This window comes from Furipterus horrens, unplaced genomic scaffold, assembly GCF_987537825.1.
Source record: "Furipterus horrens unplaced genomic scaffold, mFurHor1.1.pri manual_scaffold_4, whole genome shotgun sequence".
Taxonomy (NCBI): Eukaryota; Metazoa; Chordata; class Mammalia; order Chiroptera; family Furipteridae; genus Furipterus; species Furipterus horrens.
Window position 1 is genome coordinate 54,778,919 of NW_028327174.1, and position 19,676 is coordinate 54,798,594.

The 19,676-nt window shown below is 33.8% G+C and overlaps 1 protein-coding gene and 1 pseudogene across 1 annotated transcript; both read left to right on the forward strand.

Annotated features, from left to right (window-relative positions):
- Nucleotides 1-592: 592 nt before the first annotated feature.
- Nucleotides 593-1,530, forward strand: LOC150011899 (olfactory receptor 6C74-like; annotated as a pseudogene).
- Nucleotides 1,531-14,231: 12,701 nt separating this feature from the next.
- On the forward strand, nt 14,232-19,676 carry LOC150011900 (olfactory receptor 6C1). Its single transcript, XM_090275595.1, has 2 exons — nt 14,232-14,239; nt 18,734-19,676. Exons 1-2 carry the CDS (start codon nt 14,232-14,234, stop codon nt 19,674-19,676), a joined length of 951 nt encoding a protein of 316 aa, XP_090131721.1.

Below are 19,676 nucleotides of genomic sequence, written 5' to 3' on the forward strand. Positions count from 1 at the left end.
AAAATATCTCTTAAAATTTGTGTCACACTATTCTGTGATTCATTATGTGTCTGAAATTTACCAAATAATTATCTTCTCTTGTAGACTATACTGATCTAACAGCTATTCATGTTTTCAGTCTGTATTTTAGACAAAGAGTAAAAAGTTAAGTGTAAGAAATGCAAGCAGATGAAGAGAAGTTTCTCTGATAAATATTTCCTCCTTATAATTTTTACTTACTTTACATATTTTCAACCTTTACTTCTTTCCCATGAACTCACTATTTTGTCTCTCAAAAACTTTTCTTACCTCTCTAGGTTTCCATAAAGCTTCATATTTGTCTTTATCTTTTTTTTTACTTCTTTCACCTCATATAATTTCATAAATTCATATTTATATATTTCCCTCTGTTTCTATAAATATATTACTTATTACTAAAGTTTCAACTATTATTTTCCTGGAAAACACATCTTTAAAACATAAATGAGCATTGTATTATTCTATCTGAAACATTGCTTTGCTTACTTTACTTTTAACACAAGTTATTTTTCCATTGAGATCATCATTTTTTCTTTTTTTCTTATTCAGACATAGAAAATGTCAGAGAACAGTAATGGGAAACTATACAAGAGTGACAGTGTTTATCCTAACAGGTTTGACTGATGACTCTCAGTTAAATATTGTGTTATTTTTCTTCTTCCTTCTCATTTACTTGCTAAGCATCACTGGTAATCTGATCATCATCACACTCAGCCTGGTGGATATTCACCTCAAGACGCCCATGTATTTTTTCCTTCGGAATTTTTCCTTTTTAGAAATTTCCTATACTACTACATGCATTTCTAAATTGCTGGTTATTATGGCTACAGGGGACAAAACCGTTTCCTATAACTGTTGTGTCACTCAAGTATTTTTTCTTTTCATTTTTGGAGCAACTGAATTCTACTTGCTTGCAGCCATGTCCTATGACCGCTACATTGCCATCCGCAACCCCCTGCATTGCACAGCTATCATGAACAGTAAAATATGCACACAGCTTGTCCTCAGTTGTTGGATTGTTGGGTTTTTAACCATCTTTCCACCACTTCTCATGGGCCTTAACTTAGACTTCTATGCCTCCAATATTATTGAGCATTTCTACTGTGACACTACTCCTCTCATGCAGATCACCTGCACAGACACACAGATTCTTGAGATGTTGGGGTTCATCTTGGCTTTTGTGGCACTTGTGGTCACATTGATAATGGTGATAACATCATACACTTGTATTGCCTTGACAATTCTAAAAGTGCCTTCAACTAGTCAGAGGAAGAAAGCTTTTACAACATGTTCCTCTCATATGATTGTGTTATCCCTTTCTTATGGCAGTTGCATTTTTATGTATGTTAAACTGTCAGTGAAACAAAGAATATCTTTTTCTAAGGGAATTGCAGTGCTCAATACGTCAATTGCACCACTTTTGAACCCTTTCATCTACACTTTACGGAACCAACAAGTGAAAAAGCTTTCATGATTATGATCCACAGGGTAATTTTTTTCTCAAAAAAATAAATATCCTATTGCATATCTATATAAAGAAAACAAACAAAGGAGTCCCTAATTATACCAGCGTATACAATAGTAACTTCCAATGCATAGTTTCTCTTTTTTTCCCTTTCATTTCTATGATATTTACCTTTATGTCTTTCAAGCTTTATTTTCACAGAAATCATTATTCTACAGATGTTAATTTTCTCTATTTTTTTCAATGGAAACTTTTTTTTCTGATATCACTTTATTTTCCTCTGGCTATGTAAAATAAATTGAGTTTAAAATTTTAATCTATATTTTTTGTTTTTCAATTTTAGTTAGTCAAGACTTTAAAATATAATTTCATTGGAATTATATATAATGTAGCATGCAATGCAAAGTTCATTACTATACTTTTTTGTAATCATTTATAACCTACTTAAAACTAATATTCATTTATATTTTTTGTAATACTACCAACTTATTGGTGCACATTCTATTTAAAATAATTAAAAGGAAATTATAACAGATTTGCAATAGTGTTGACACTCATCTTTGAAAATGTTTGTTTATTAAAAAATATGATTGTTGTTTTAAAGAATATTTTGTATAAACTGGTTATTTATAAAAATTATATTTGTGCCCTGGGTGGCACAGTTGGTTGTAGAGTGATCCTATACACTAAAAGTCTGCAGATTTGATCCCCATCAGGGCATGTACCGAGGTTGTGGGTTTGATCCCCAGTTGGGGCACATATGGGAGGCAACCAATCAATGTTTCTCTCTCACATTCATGTTTCTATCTCTCTCTTGTCCTTCCTCTCTCTCTAAAAAAACAAATCAATAAACATATTATGAGGTGAGGATTAAAAAAAGAAATAATATTTGAAAAATACTATTTAAACAAGTAAAATAAAAGATAGGCAGAAGGGATCAAATATGGCAGAAGAGTAACTGGAAGCTACACTAATCTCCTCCCAGGACCAATCTGGAATTACAACTAAATTGTAGAGAAACCATCCAGAATAACGAACTGAACACTAGCTAGAGAGAAGCCTTATAACTACAGACAGAAAAACTGCTTCACCACAACATGACTGGTCGAAGGTGTGGAGGAGACACAAGAGGGTTGACTGGGCTCCCATGGGTGGCAGCTGAAGTGCCATAGGGATATTTCAGCAGCCAGGGGGAGGAGTTCCCCTGAAAAGTGTGGGGTCTAAACCCCAAGCTGGGTTTCCCAGTCTACAGCACCAGAGTCAGAAAGGAACCAGATAACATCCAGCTGTGAAAAGCAGCAGGTTTTCTGCCTGCCATGGAGAGATGGCTATAGACACAGAGAGCCTCATAATGGGCCAAAGCACAAAATTTCATTTGCAGCCACTTACCCTGAGTGCTAGCAAAGGGAGAGCAGCGTGGAATAGAGACATTTGAGGACAATCTGAGGTTGGTGGCTCTGGGAAGAAAACTGAAGGAACAGCAGCCAGGATTCCTATGCCAAGTCATTCCCCATACTGCTGAGGCCATCTTTCTTAGGCAGTGCACTCACCTCTAAGTGGCATCAGCCTGAGGGGAAGCATTAGCCCTGTCTGAAAGAATTAACTCTGTCCCAGCTTGTGGAGCTTAAGCTGGGCTGCTGATTACAGTTTGAGGCTATATCAGTGGTTAAGTTTAACAACTAAGGCAGATCTATGGGAGTTCTGAGACATTAGCTGACCCTCCCCCAGACCTGGTGCTGGTAAAAGCTAGTCTTAGTGCACAGCCAGGTTCTTTCTGCACACAAACAGCCTGAGCAGAGAGATCCCCAAGCAGTGGATCACTGATATCTCCAAACAGGTTGCCCAGGCCCAGTCACATGCAGCATCTGACATAGGTTTGAACGACAGTCTTTGCAGATCTTCCTAATACATAGAAACAAACACAAAGAGGCAGCCAAAATGGGAAGAAAAAGAAACAGGCCCCTAATGAAAGAACAAAAGAATTCTCCAGAAAAAGAACTAAATGAAAGGGAGGCAACCAATTTATCAGATATAGAGTTTAGAGTAATGATTATAAGGATATTCCACAGCATGAAAAAAGACATAGAAATAAAGAATGCAATATCCAAAATAAATAATACACTGGAAGTGATAAACAATAGGTTAGATGAAGCTGAGGATCAAATCAGCAATATGGAAGAGAGGGTAGAAAAAACACCAAGGCAGAGCAGCAAAAAGGAAAAAGAATTTAAAAAATGAGGATAGCTTAAGAAACCTTTGGGACAACATGAAGCATAACAACATACCTCATGGGGATACCAGAAGGAGAAGAAAGTGAGCAAGGGATCAAGACCTATTTGAAGAAACAATGACTGAAAACTTCCCTAGTCTGGTGAAAGAAAAAGACATACTTCTAATTCCAAACTGTGTGTGTGTGTGTGTGTGTGTGTGTGTGTATGAAATGGCTGATGATGTTCCAAATGTATTGAAAAATGTCAAAACATAGATTGAAGAAGCTCAGGGAACACAATAAGAGGGAAAACAACCAAGCACAACAATTTAAAACTGATAAAATAACAAGGCAAAAAGAAAATCTTAAAGGCATTCAAGGGGAAAAGCATACTACCTACATATGAACATGAATAACAATTTGTCCTGACCTCTCATCAGAAGCAATACAAGCAAAAAGACAATATAACACAATCTAAAATTCTATATAAAAAAATGAAAGAAAAATAAAAACTTACTCAGATAGACCAAAACTGAAAGAATGCATTGCTAATAAACTTGTCAATGATAAAATGTTAAGTAATTTCTTATTGACAAAACAAAATAGTATAAAGAAAAAAGTTGAAATTTCTCAAAGAAATTAAGAGCTTCAAAAGTGGAATAAAGGGAGGTAAAATAAAGTCTCTTTTCTCATTTTAAGTGCTCTAAAATAAAAGTGACTGAGGCAATGACTGTAATAATGTATTGGACATTTATGGTAAAGTGAAACTTATGGCAAAATGGCATATGGACGATAGGGGTGAATTAGAAGTATATGATCATAACTTCCTTGCTCTTTATGTGGAGTGGTATAATAGTTTTTGAAGTAGACACAGATTATTTTGAAATATACATACTAAATCACTGAGCAAAAAAGGTTTGAAAGTTATTCAAATAATTTAAAATTAGAAGTACTATTTAAATTATTAGAAATTGAGTGTGAAGGAAAATTTAAAATTTATTCACATGAGTTTGTAGTGATATAAGTAAATGTGGAAGAAGGGACAAATCTTCCTTGTGGAAGAATTCTAAAAAATATATGAAGATACCCTCTCCAGCAAGTGGAGTTTATTTAGCCCTCTCTCCTCTTTAGATGTAGGCTATCTTAGTGAGTTGCTTCCAGGAAATTATAACGGAAAAAATATAATATTTTTTACTTGAAAAGTTTACCTTAACCAAGTTATCAAGGAATATGTTAACAATTATAAATCTTGTTCACATCATTTACCCCCTTATAAGATGTGATTAGAAGGTCCTTCATCATTCTTGTACTCCTCCCTAAAATACATAGCCTTAATCTATTCCTTTAAAAAAGAGAGACAAATTCAAATTAAGGAACACTTTTTAAAATGCTTGACAAGTATTCCTTCACACTAAGTACATAAAAAACACAAAAAGACAATGAAATGATCAAGACCAGAGGTAACTACAGAGACTTTATGAGTAAATAAATAGTAGTATCCTGAATTAGATCCTGTAATTGGAAACAAAAAAAGTCAGTGGGAAAACTAATTAAATACAAATAAATTAAGGACTTTAGTTCTTAATAATGCTCCAATACTTTTTTTTTTAGTTTGTCATTTTAATTTTGAAAACAGTGTAATGATAATACAAGGTATTTATATTAGCAGAAACTGGGTCAATTTATATTTTAAAAAACATTGAAAAATAACCTGCCCCAGAAACATTAACAAAAACTACTTGATATCATTGAGTACAAAATAGCAATTAGGATTTGAGAATCCATTCTTGGGGGGAAGGATACTTATGAGGAGGAACAATATTCTCCACAACTTTTCTCTTAAAACCTCTTGTTCTTTCTTATGTAGTGCATTGTAAATATCCCTTCAGAAAAAGGTAGAGTTTTGCTTTCTTCTCTCTCAAGGAGCTGGAAAGATATAAAATGGAATCCATATCCATCAGTGCAATCAGAACTTTTCTTAGATAGAAAAAATCCTCTATAAAAGGGAATTGAAAATTAATAGCCCTGATATTTTGCAAAGTATTTATTTTCTAAACACATTTGATAAGTCCTTAGTATCAAGCAATGAAATCCTGAGACCACAAGTACAAAGCAGCAGCTAAATTGTTGAATAACCTAAGAACAAATTCTTGCTCTCTTCTACTATCTAAAGACATAAATGGACAATTAAGATTTGCCTAAGTAAACCTTAGAAAACAGCCTGAGTAAATACTTAGGCGTTCAGTTGAAAACATTCATATTGTACATCTTAAGAATTAACATAGATTCTCTCTAAGTACTTCCTCTGGAGAGAATTTCCTAACTCGTTCTCTGGAGATTAACAACTAAAGGAAACAGAAAGGTGGCAGATCTCTAGTAGTCTCCAACAGGCTGCCTAGGCCCAGATGGGTACAAGATCTGATGCCACCAGAGGCAGATCCAGGAAGTGCAGATTAATCTAAGAAGCAGCAACAAACAAGAAGAGTCACAAAAATGGGGAGACAGAGAAACAACCCCCCCATAGAAAGAAAAGACAGAATCTCCAGAAAGAATGCTAAATGAAATAGAGGGAAGCAAACTATCAGACATGGAATTGAAAAGATGGATTATAGGGAAGCTCAATAAGATCAGCGAGCTCAAAGAAAACTACAAAGAACTCCTGGGAAACTACAAGGAACTCCAGGGAAACTACAAGGAACTTACTGAGAATTACACCAGCGTGAAAAAGGACATAGAAGTTATCAAAAAGAGCCAGGAATAAATGAAGAATACAATTTCCGAATTGAAGAACACAGTAGAAGAAATTAAAAGCAAGCTAGAGGAAGCAGATTGGATCAGCAAGTTGGAGACAACGTAGAAAAAAATTCCCAGACAGGGCAACAAAATGAAAAAAAGACTGAAAAAGAATAAAGAGGTTCTAAGGCAGCTACAGGACAACATGAAACGTTATATTATCCGTATGATAGGAATTCCAGAAGGAGAAGAGGAGCAAGGGATGGAAATCCTGTTTGAAAAACTAATGACAGAAAACTTCCCTAACTTGATGAGAGAAAGAGTCATGCAAGTCCAGGAAGCACACAGGGTCCCAATGAAGATGAACCCCAACAGACCCACTTCAAGACACATCATAATTAAAATGGCAACATTCAAAGACAAAGAGAGAATCCTAAAGCAACAAGAGAGAAACAGATAATAACATACAAGGGAGGTCCAATAAGGCTATCATCAGATTTCTCAGTAGAAACACTACAAGCTAGAAGGGAATGGCAAAAAAATTCCAAGCAATGAAAAACAAAGGCCTACAACCAAGAATACTCTAGCCAGGAAGGCTCTCATTCAAAATGAAAGGTGAAATAAGGAGTTTCCAAGATAAAAGGCTAGAAGAACACATTTCCACCAAACCAGCATTGCAAGAGATGCTAAAGGGTATGCTTTAAAAAGATGAAGAAACAGAGAGAGACAGCGAGGAACACAAGTATAAAATGGGGAAAATGACAATGAATGAGTACCTATCAATAATAACCAAAATGTAAATGGATTAAATGCACCAATCAAAAGACATAGGGTAGCTGAGTGAAATAGAAAGCATGAACCACATATATGCTGTCTACAAGAGACCCACTTTAGAACAAATGATCTACACAGACTGAAAGTGAAGGGATGGGAAAAAAGTATTTCAAGCAAATGAACATGAAAAATAAAGCTGGAGTAGCAATACTTATATCAGACAAAACAGATTTCACAGCAAAGGCCATAAAAAGAGACAAAGATGGACATATCATAATACTTAAGGGAAAAATCCATCAAAAAGATATAACCCTTATAAACATATATACACCCAACATAGGAGCACCCAAATATGTAAGAAAATTTTTGAAAGACTTTAGGAAGTGTATAGACAGCAACACATTCATAGTAGGAAACTTTAACACCCCATTGTCAACAATGGACAGATCTTCGAAGCAAAGAAACACCAAGGGCATTGAGTCATTGAACAACACTCTGGATCAAATGGACTTAGATAATATATATAGAACTTTTCACCCAAAGAAGCAAAATATACATTCTTTTCAAGTGCACATAGAACATTTTCAAAGATAGACCACATGGTAGGACACAAAACAAGCCTCAACAAATTCAAGAAAATTGAAATTATATCAAGCATCTTCTCAGATCACAATGGCTTAAAACTGGAAATCAACCTCAAGGAAGAAACTGAAGAACTTTCAAACTCATGGAGAATGAATAAAATGCTATTAAATAACGAATGGATTAACAATGACATCAAGGGAGAAATCAAAAGTTTCTGGAAATAAATGATAATGAACACATAACAACCCAAAACCTTTGAGATACAGCGAAGCAGTCCTGAAAGAAAAGTTCATAGCAATAGAGGCCTATGTAAAAAGGATAGAAGAATCTCTAATAAAAATTCTAACCCTACAGCTACAAGAATTAGAGGAACAACAACAAAAAAGTTCAGAGTGAGTAGAAGGAAGAAAATCATCAAGATCAGAGTAGAATCAAATGACATAGAGACTAAACAAACAATTCAAAAGACCAACAAAAGTAGGAGCTGGTTCTTTGAAAACACAAACAAAGTAGACAAGCCCTTACCCAGGCTCATCAAGAAAAAAAGAGATAAGACCCAAATAAATAAAATCAGAAATGAAAGAGGAGAAATCACAACCGATACCACAGAAATACAAAGGATTTTAAAAAATTATTACGAACAATGATATGGCAAGAAATTTGACAACCTAGATGAATGGACAAATTTCTAGAAACATATAATCTTGCAGAACTGAAGCAAAAAGCCTGAACAGACCACAAACAACTAGTGAAATTGAAACAGTAATAAAAAAATTCCCAGCACACAAAAGCCCTGGATTGATAGGTTCACAGGTGAATTTTACAAAACCTTTAGGAAACAAATAACTTCTATCCTTCTCAGATTATTCCAAAAATTTCAAGAAGAGGGGAGACTCCCAAACTTGTTCTATGAAGCCGGTATTACCCTAATTCCAAAACTCGGTCAAGACACAACAAGGAAAGAACTACAGGCCAATATCACCGATGAACATAGATGTTAAAATCCTCAACAAAATATTGGCAAATCGGATCCAGCAACACATTATAAATATCATAAACCACAATCAAGTGGGATTCACCCCAGGGGATGCAAGGATGGTTTAATATTCACAAATCAATAAATATAATACATCACCTAAACAAAATGAAAGACAAAAACCATGTGATCATATCAATAGATGCAGAAAGAGCATTTGATAAAGTACAACATCCATTTATGATGAAAACACTCTGCAAAATAGAAATAGAGGGAGCAAACCTCAACATAATAAAGGCCATATACTAGAAACCTAAAGCCAGCAAAATACTCAATGGGTAAAAACTGAGAGCATTCCCCCTGAGGTCAGGAACAAGACAAGGATATTCACTCTCTCCACTCCTATTCAACATAGTATTAGAAGTTCTAGTCACAGCAATCAGGCAAGAAAAAGAAATAAAAGGCATCCAAATTGGAAAAGGAGATGTAAAACTGTCATTATTTGCAGATGACATGATAGTGTACATAGAAAATTCTATAGACTTCATGAAAAAACTACTATACTTAATAAGTGAATTTGGAAAACTAGCAGGGTACAAAGTCAATATACAGAAATTGAAGGCATTTCCTGACACCAACAATAAAATATTGGAGATAGAAACTAGAAAAAAAATCACGTTTACCATAGCAACAAGGAAAATGAAGTACCTAGGAATAAACTTAACCAAGGAGGTAAAAGACGTGTACTCAGAAAACTACATAACATTGAAGAAAGAAATTAAGGAAGATACAAATAAATGGAAGCATATACCATGTTCATAGATGGGAAGAATCAAATCATTAAAATGTTCATACTTCCCAAAGCAATTTATAGATTCAGTGCAACCCCTATTAAAATACTAGTGACATATTTCACAGACCTAGAACAAATACTTCAAAAATTTATATGGAACCAAAAAAGACCCCAAATAGCCACAGCAATCTTGAGGAAGAAGAACACAGTAGGAGGAATCACAATACCTGATATCAAACTATACTACAAAGCCACTCTAACCAAAATGGTCTGGTGCTGGCATAAGAACAGACATATAGATTAATGGAACAGAATAGAGAGCTCAGAAATAAACCCAGGTTATATGGTCAACTAATATTTGACAAAGGGATAATGAACACAAAATGGAGTGAAAAGAGCCTCTTCAACAAATGATGCTGGGAGAACTGAGCAGAGACATGCAAAAAAGTGAAACTAGACCACCGACTTACACCATACACCAGAACAAACTCAAGATGTATCTAAGACTTAAATGTATGGCATGACACCATAAAAGTCCTAGAGGAAAATATAGGCAAGAAAATTTCAGATATCCCACGTAACAATATTTTCACCATATATCTCCTAAGGCCAGGAAAATAGAGGAAAGAATAAACAAATGGGACTACATCAAAATAAAAGAGTTTCTGCTCAGCAAAAGAAAACAGCAGCAAGATGAAAAGGGAACCAATCTTATGGGGAAACATATTTGCCAATGATACCTCAGACAAGGGATTGATCTCCAAAATATATAAAAGCTTATATGACTCAGAACCAGGAAGACAGACAACCCAATTAAAAAATGGGCAAAGGACCTGAACAAATGATTCCCCATGGAGGATATACAGAGGGTACATAGGCATATGAAAGAATGTTCAGCATCACTAGCCATTAGAGAGATGCAAATAAAAACCACAATGAGATACCACTTTACACCAGTCAGAATGGCCATCAGCAAATCAACAAACAAGTGCTGGTGAGGATGTGGAGAAAAGGGAACTCTCGTGCACTGCTGGTGGGAATGCAGACTGGTGCAACCACTATGGAAAACAGTATGGAATTTCCTCAAAAAACTAAAAGTGGAACTGCCTTTTGAACCCGCAATTCCACTGCTAAGATTATACTCAAAGAATCCTGAAACCCCAGTTTAAAATATTTATGCACCCCTATATGTTCATAGCAGCACTATTTACAATAGCTAAGTGCTGGAAACAGTCTAAGTGTCCATCTGTAGATGAGTGGATCAAAAAGCTCTGGTACATTTACACAATGGAATACTATGTAGCAGAAAGAAAGAAGGAACTCCTGCCATTTACGACAACATGGATGGAACAAGAGAATTATGCTTAGCGAAATAAGGCAGGCAATGAAAGAAAACTACCATATGGTATCACCTAATACAGGAAACTGAGAGAGACTCTGGGTCCCTCAGAGTGGATGAAGAAGCTACTCAGACATTCTCCATCTCAGGAAGGAAGGGAGGGGGTTTTCTCTAGTGGAAAATCAACCCCGTTTCTTTATTAGCCAGGGTTTTTATCCACTTTCCACATGCGGAAGTACTTAAGGAAAATATGCAGCCCTTCCCCAAATGGTAGGGAGTGAAAGGGAAATGCGATCAATACAGGGTTGAAACATCCAGGTATTTTACACAAGGTCAAAAGCACTTCCTCTTACTTAATCGTTGTGTCCTTCACATTTTACTGACAAGGATTTGAGACTTTTCAGAGAAAAACAGAGCAGGTTCTCTTTTCCTTAAAAGCCACTTTGGGTTTCTATTCTATCTTTAAAATCCACTGGAGGATGGGATTCAGAGCAGGCCTGGGAGACAACCTGCTGGCTAAGGGCCCAGCTAGGGGAGGCTCTGCACAGTGGTCAGAGCCTCTTAAACCAAGCCTGTCTGCTTCCCACATCTCCCCATGTCTCTCTGTCCCCCATGGGAAACTAATGAACAAAACAAACAAATAAGTACAATTGAACCAGAAGCATGTAAACAAGGAGCAGACTAACAGTGACTAGAGAGGAGGGGGAGAAGGGGGATAAGAAGGGGAAGGGTCTAGTTAAGGAACTAGTATAAATGACCCATAAACATGGACAACAGGGTGGGGATTACTGTGGGAATAGGATTGGGCAGGACAGGGGCGAGCAACGGGGGAAAAGTGAGACAACTGTAATAGAAAAACGATAAATAATTTTTTTTTAAAAGAACTTGGTTCATAAAGTAGTGTTTTCTAGAAACAAATGAAATGAAAGCATGTTTTAGCATGAATGAATGCCATTGTGAAGATTCAATAAAGTAAAAATTAAATTGTAACTTCTGCCAATATCTTCTTATATTCCTTTCACAGATGCCTGCAATGTTGATCTCATTTGCTTAAGCTCTTTTTAACCTGAAAGTGATAATTTGTGTTTTTCTTTCAAACTATCTGGCAGGTTTCAGGTAATCATTGATCTACATCTGGATAGTAAACCAGGGCTATAGAATATAAATAATTTTATGTTATACTATAATAGCTAAAGGAGTACAAACTTTTAATCAACTAACTCTTAAATTTTCTCTTCTGGTATTAATATAATAGTTCCTTTCATAAAATTATATGAAATATGAAATTAAATATCTGCAACAAGCATACTTTTTCACAGTATCTATAGTATGTGTTCCATATTTACACTCCTCTAATGGATGTGAATATTAATTTTTCTACTTACAGATAATTTGAAGTTCATTATAGTCTATATTTCTTAGTCATGCTGAGGCATGTAGGTCTTACTTTATAAACTCCCCTTGTTTATCTCTTTTATGTTTAAAATATGTAAGAACAAGGATAGGCAATCATCACTATTCATATGCCCCCTGTAAGTTTGATAAGAATTTTATGAATAATTTTATCTCTTCCATAGAGAGCATTTATCTTGTAGCATGTGCTGAGCTAGATATATTTTATACCATATGTTATTTAATCTTAACAGCTCTCTGGCAAATTAGACAAGATGATGATGATGATGACGATGGTGATTTTTCAAATCTGTACATTGATACTCAGAAAAGTTGAATAACTTGTTGGTATTCTTGAGCTATAACAACCAGTAAGATATCCTGATTTGAAAAAACAAAACACAAAATCTTTAAGAACCTACAAATTTTACATAGCTTTTACTAATGACTGGCATGATTTTACTGGCTTTTTAAACTCACCTCATCTCATTTGGACATGATTATAATATTATAGTCTAGTAACAGAAGGTATAACTCCTAATATTATGCTTGGCATATAAATTATAACATTAATCAATCAAAACAAGAAATTCTTCAACTAACATTCCTGGAGAGCCAGACTAAACAGGAAAAGAAGAAGTGTAAAATATTAGCAGTATTATGACACCAAAATTTTTTATTGAAAGCCACATTAAAAATAATAGTTAATAAATGTACTTAGTGCAATGTGATAGATTACCAGATATTTTAACGTACATGGAGTATTGGGTAGAAATCTGTATTGGAAAGTAAGATATTCGGTTGCTTATATGTCTGAAAAATAATGTAGAAGTAAACAAACTTTACATGTAGTGTTGTGGTTTGCTTGTTGCTATTTTTTGTCTCCTTGGACACTGTGCCCAAGCTTTCTTTCCAAATTTCAATACTAGTGTGTATTATCCTTTATATTCCTTAGTGTGTTGTGTATGTTCCTGTTCTGGCAATTTCAATTCACTGAATTAGTCCCCTTGAGCCAATGTCAGAGAGACTAGATAAAACATGAAGTAGCTTGTGTAAGTAAAATCTATGTAGAAATCACGCCAGAGAGTTTTAAAACATTTTATTTTATTTTTTGCTTTTATATATTTGTTCCTTTCTCACTCTCTATGTCAAAGAAATATATTCCCTTTGGATAAAATAAGAAATTTAAGACAAAAGCATTGGCAATAGAAAGCAAATTTGTTAAATGAGAATTATTTTCAGAAATGTTGATCTCCCTAGACTACAACAATGAGAACTGCTAACATTTTTCATATTCCAGCCATTCTGACTGTTAGTGAGCCAGTCTGAAAACCAGAGGTAAGTCGGGCATAAAGAAGACAATGGGGAAAAATTCAGACAACTATCATAGCATAAACAATAAAATATAATGTTAAAATAAGTAAATATTTTACTCATCAAAAAATTCCTTTGAGCTCTTACAAAGAAAGGAAATGTAACATATGTTAATGTAAGATACTCTTTGAATTACCACAAGTCCATTAAAAGCAAATCCCTTGACACATTGACTATGGAGCCAGCTTAAAATCTTGAGTTGTCATATCCTGGCTGAAAACATCATATACTCAGGTTATATAATCAATAGTATATCTAACTATCTATTTAGAGAAATGAATCTTCTTTTCATAGAAATCTTATAACTATATGTCTCGTATACTGTCTCAGCTCTGCCAGAACCAACAAATTACAGCTAGTTGTGAGAACAAAACAAAAACAAAAAACCCTCATTTTTGATTGAAAAAACTATATAGGTTTTAAAAAGAAACAAATGTTACCTTTGTAACAAGTTTGAAACACACAATAGAATTTTCCCAATCATTCTCCTAAGAATGGCTTTGACCTGAGACCATAAATCTGGGAATGTCTCTAGAACTCACCTGCACAGACCCTGCTTCCATGTAAATGATGATGACAGTGTCCTGCTCACTGTTCTTGACTCAAAAATAACCAGACCCTTCCACAAGGCTAAATAATTCTTATGGAAAAATCAAACAACATTCCATTCCCCTTGGTTTATAAATAATTCAAAGAAAATAACTTCTTTCAACCTAAGAAACTAGAGTATGCTATTTTTTAAAATTTTATTTTACTTACTGCATTTTATTTTTTTTAAATAAGGATCAGTTTTTATTTAAAAGTTTATAAGTTGAAATGTATACTATTAACTATGGGTTATAAATCTTCAAAATTTCTACTCAGCATTTTATAGCTATAACTGAGCTATAAAATTATATTCTAATTTTCAAAATATTAAAATAGTTTTAAACATTACTGAAATAGTTTTTTATTTTTTTAAAATTTTATTGTTATTCAATTACAGTTGTCCCAATTTTCCCCCATGATCCACCAGCCCCACCTCCCACCTCACTCCACAGTCAATTCCCATTAGACCATTCCCCTTATTTTCCCCATTATTCCCCTTCCCCCTCCCCTCTGGTTGCTGTCAGCTTGTTCCTTATTTCTACGTCTCTGGTTCTATTTTGCTTGTTTATTTGTTTTGTTCATTAGGTTCCACATATAAGTAAGATCATATGGTATTTGTCTTTCACTGCCTGGCTTATTTTACTTACCATAATAGTCTTCATTTCCATCCATGCTGATTTAAAGATTAAGGTCAATGGACCAAAAACAAAATATAATTATTAAAGCATAATTCATCAACAGTGTGGCGATTGTGGAGGAAGGGAAGTATAAGGGAAATAAATGATAATGGAAAAATACAGTAAAATAATTTTGGAAAACATATAACATGTAAGGATATTATAGCTAATTATTATACAAGGATATGTATATCTGTGACTTTAAACACATAAGTGAGAGGCTCTGGCCAGGAACTCAGTTGGTTAGAGCATTATCCCAGTACACCAAGGCTGCAAGTTCAATCCCTGGTCAGGGCACATACAAGAAGCAACCAATGAATGTATGAGTAAGTGGAACAACAAACCAGTGTCTCTCTCTCTAAAAACAGTAACTAAAATTTTTTTAAAAGAAGGCAATGGAAGTCTCCCAAATCTTATCATTGATTCATCAATTATTAGCTCAATGTTTAATTCAATTAAATAAGATATATTTGGAGTTAAATTTTGTAGCTGTATATATTTAAAAGTGTAAAAAGAGCTAAGTATATTTTGTTTTATTATATCAATTTGTTCATTCTCTACTAACTAAAGGTGGGAAATTATAATCTCTGTGTCTGTGTGTTTCTAATTGAATACAGGCTATGCAGTACTTTATTTAAGAGAACAGATTTTAATTTCTGATAGTGTATGATTATATTTGACATTTACCAGTTACATGAATATATCTAAGGTATATATACCTCTCTGAGCCTCAGTTCTTTATTTGGGAATAAAAATTAAGTTTTATAGGTGTGTCATGAGGGCTAAATGAGATAATATATAAAAGTCCTTAGTATTTCACTAAAATAAAAAAGACTTTTGCTAAATCGCAATTATTATGAATATCCAACTAAAAGAAAAATAAGGCAAATAAAAAATCTCTTTATAAAGTACATTAAGTGCCATGTGATTTATAGAGCACTTTCATTTATATTATTTAAGTTATTGAGCAAAAGAGAAAAAAAGTAAAAGACCTCATGTACATGGACAACAAAGTGGTAATTGTGAGGGGAAGGGAGGGTGGATGGAGGTGACAGAGTATATAAGGAGGATAAACAGTAATGGAAAAAATACAATTAAGAAAAACACCCTTGAAATTTCAACTTCACTTTTTTAAAAAATTAAGTTTATTGGGGTAACATTGGCTGATAAAATTGTATAAATTTCAGCTGCTGATAGATATGTAAATTGGTACAGCCACTATGGAAAACAGTATGGAAGTTTCTCAAAGCATTAAGGATAGAGCTACCATATAATCCAGCATTCACTCTTCTTAATATTTACCCAGAAAATTTGAAAACATTTACTCATATATATAAAGATATATTCACTCCTATGTTTATTCATGGTTGTTACCTTCATTTTAAACAGAGAAAACTGAAGATTAAAGAAATTAACTAACTCATCTAAAGTCATAGATCCATTAAATGGCCCATTTGTATTTTAACCCATATTCCTCTGTTTAGTCCATATATTTTATATATTAATAATTTACCTTAGAATGTCATAAATACTAAATTAATAATCTTTTGATTCCATAATTTTTATTAATTTACTTTTTATTTCTTGTTCAAATTGTAGATGGCTAGATAATGAATTGAAAGGGTGAGGTTATTAGTTGATGTTCACCATAAATCCCTACAGATATAAGTGTTATTATTTCTAAAATTATTATTGAGTGTGATTAGTAATATTCTCTTTCTATTGATTTGTTTCTATGAACACTGGTATGAATGCTGGGAATTGAATTTGCCCATCATTATTGAAATGATGAAATATAAATTATTCTGATTTTCCCAGGAAAACAGTCATTAAAAAACAGTGAAAAAAGTAAAAAGCATCTAATAAAATAATCCTTGCAAACACTTAATGGGTCTCCCTGAGAAGCATTTGTTTCATTGAAGCAAAGAGAAGTTTTTTTGTTTGTTTTTTTATATTAAAAAAAAAGTTATTGTTGTTCAGTTACAGTTGTCCCAGTTTTTCTCCAGTTGCTCTTCCCTGTCCTGAGAATAACATTTATACTGTATTTTACTTTAAACCAGTGGATTTTAATCCTGGATACACATTAGAATCAACTGGGTTGCTTTTTAAAAATTATAACACCTGGGCCGCCAACACCTCTAATAATGTCAAACCAAAGAAGAGAGAATTCAATAAACATAGAAAAAGTTGAAACAATTGAACTTTCAAAGTTATTGCATTACTAAGGGATATTTCCATCCACTACCACATTTAACATTACTAACATTATTAAAAACAACAACAACAAAATACACCAGAAATAAATGGAACCAGTTTAAAGTTCTTGTCTCAGTTTCTCAATGGAACATGCTTTGGTCCTTCAAATTTTATGTATCTTTTAATACAGAATTCCTTTATCATTTTGTACATCAAAGAAATTGTGAATATTAGTAAAGGGTCATTGTTGATATTTACTTGATGGCAGGGATTTTGGAAGAGTAGGATATAGGAGTCTTTTTAGAATGAAGCCCTAAAGATGATTTGTAGCCATTTTAGTTAACAAATCTGAAATATCACTGTTAATTTTCACTTTGAATAGCTCAGAGTCTGTCTCAAGGGATTATAGAAAACAAGTAAGAATTGAGTTTGATGAAATGAGTATAAAGAAATATAAGGTTTTATAACCTAAATTATGTTTTATAACCTAAATTATGTTTTTCTATGGGAAAATATGGATCTTCATTCAGAGAAAAAGCTGAAAATATGAGGTAAATGCTTGGAGATATGCTTTATACCCTATATGAATATATCCTTAGGATGGCTTAAGGCTCTAAGAATAATACATATTTTGTTAAATATTGCACTTTATTTCTCTCAAAAGGCTGATGAATGAATAAATAAATAAATTCTGGTGTTTTTTGTCAAGCTAATTTGATGTTGGTAAATAAATAAAATCCATTGAATTTTCACAAACACTTTTACCTAAAAAGTATCACATACCACCTCAAATTCTGTGATACTGGATTACATAAAAATAAAGAACTTAAGTATTCCTGGAGAACAGTTATTTAATAGTTATTATTTTAAGTATAAAAGTAAATAGGTTGCATAGGAATAAAGCTCATACAAATGGCACATAGGTATGCTGAAATGCAATAAAATAATTCAGATATAATCAGCCTCAGTTTAAAGTGTTTTCTACTTTAATTATTTTCTATCTCTTTCTCCCTTTTCTCCTTAACAGCAGAGGTTGTCCATGGCAATAACATTAGTGTTTCTGACTTCCAATAAGGTACAGTGGGTGTTGGAAAAGCTAAGTGTCACAAACTTGATAAACAGCTAAGGACAAAAGTCAATTTTTATTTAAAAATACAGCATCTTTCTTATTTTTATCTTTCCCATTTTTGAAGATTCTTAATGTAATTAAAATTTTGACTTACACAGAATGGAAAACATGTAGGTACTGTAGCAATAGCACAAAGCTTGTTCTCATTGGGAAGAAGTCTTATGGACATGTCTCTGAAACTTCACAGATTGTATTTGGAGTCAGAAAAGTCTGGGAATAAATCCTGGACTTACTGCTTCAAGATTTGTAATATTGAATTTTTTAAAACCTATGTTAACCAAAGAGCTTTCACCAGTAAAAGAGAAGGAATTAAAGGATCATTACTATTATTAGTTCCCTTTAAATTTCCCCTGATGGTGAAATAACATACTATTTCAGCCAAATTCTGGTTCTACACTTGGATAGTTGTTAATCCACAATTCATGATGTGTTCCTTGTGCTTTCTTCCATAGATCTGCAGGAGAAAAACAAAAAAGCAACTGAAGAATGAGAAACCATACAGAAGTAACAGAATTTATCCTCCTGGGACTGTCAGATGACCCAGAGCTTCAGGTGGTGATCTTTGTCTTTCTGCTCATCACCTACATGCTCAGCATCACTGGAAACCTGACCATTATAACCCTTACCCTGCTGGATTCCCACCTGCAGACTCCCATGTATTTCTTCCTTAGAAATTTCTCCTTATTAGAGGTTTCATTTACAACTGTCAGTATACCCAAGTTCTTGGGCACCATTATTTCAGGTGATAAAACCATTTCTTTTAATGATTGCATTGCTCAGTTATTTTTTTTCATTCTTTTGGGAGTCACTGAATTTTACCTACTGGCTGCCATGTCCTATGATCGTTATATTGCCATCTGCAAACCTCTGCATTACATGACCATCATGAATCGAAGAATCTGTATACTCCTTGTCTTCTCTGCGTGGGTAGTTTCATTCTTAATCATATTTCCTGCACTCATGTTGCTCTTGAACCTCGATTACTGTAGGTCAAATATTATTGACCATTTTACCTGTGATTATTTTCCCCTGCTGCAACTTTCTTGTTCAGATACAAAATTCCTAGAGATAATGGGGTTTTCCTGTGCTGTGTTTACTCTAATGTTCACTTTGGCATTGATATTTCTGTCCTATTTATATATCATCAGAACAATTTTAAGAATTCCTTCTACTAGTCAGAGGACAAAGGCCTTTTCTACATGTTCGTCTCACATAATTGTCATCTCCATCTCTTATGGCAGCTGCATTTTTATGTATATTAAACCTTCAGCAAAAGATAGGGTGTCCTTGAGCAAGGGAGTTGCTGTACTGAACATTTCAGTAGCTCCCATGCTGAACCCTTTTATTTACAGCTTAAGGAATCAGCAAGTCAAGAAAGCCTTCATGAACATGGCAAGGAAGACTATTTTTCACAAGCAAATGAAATAA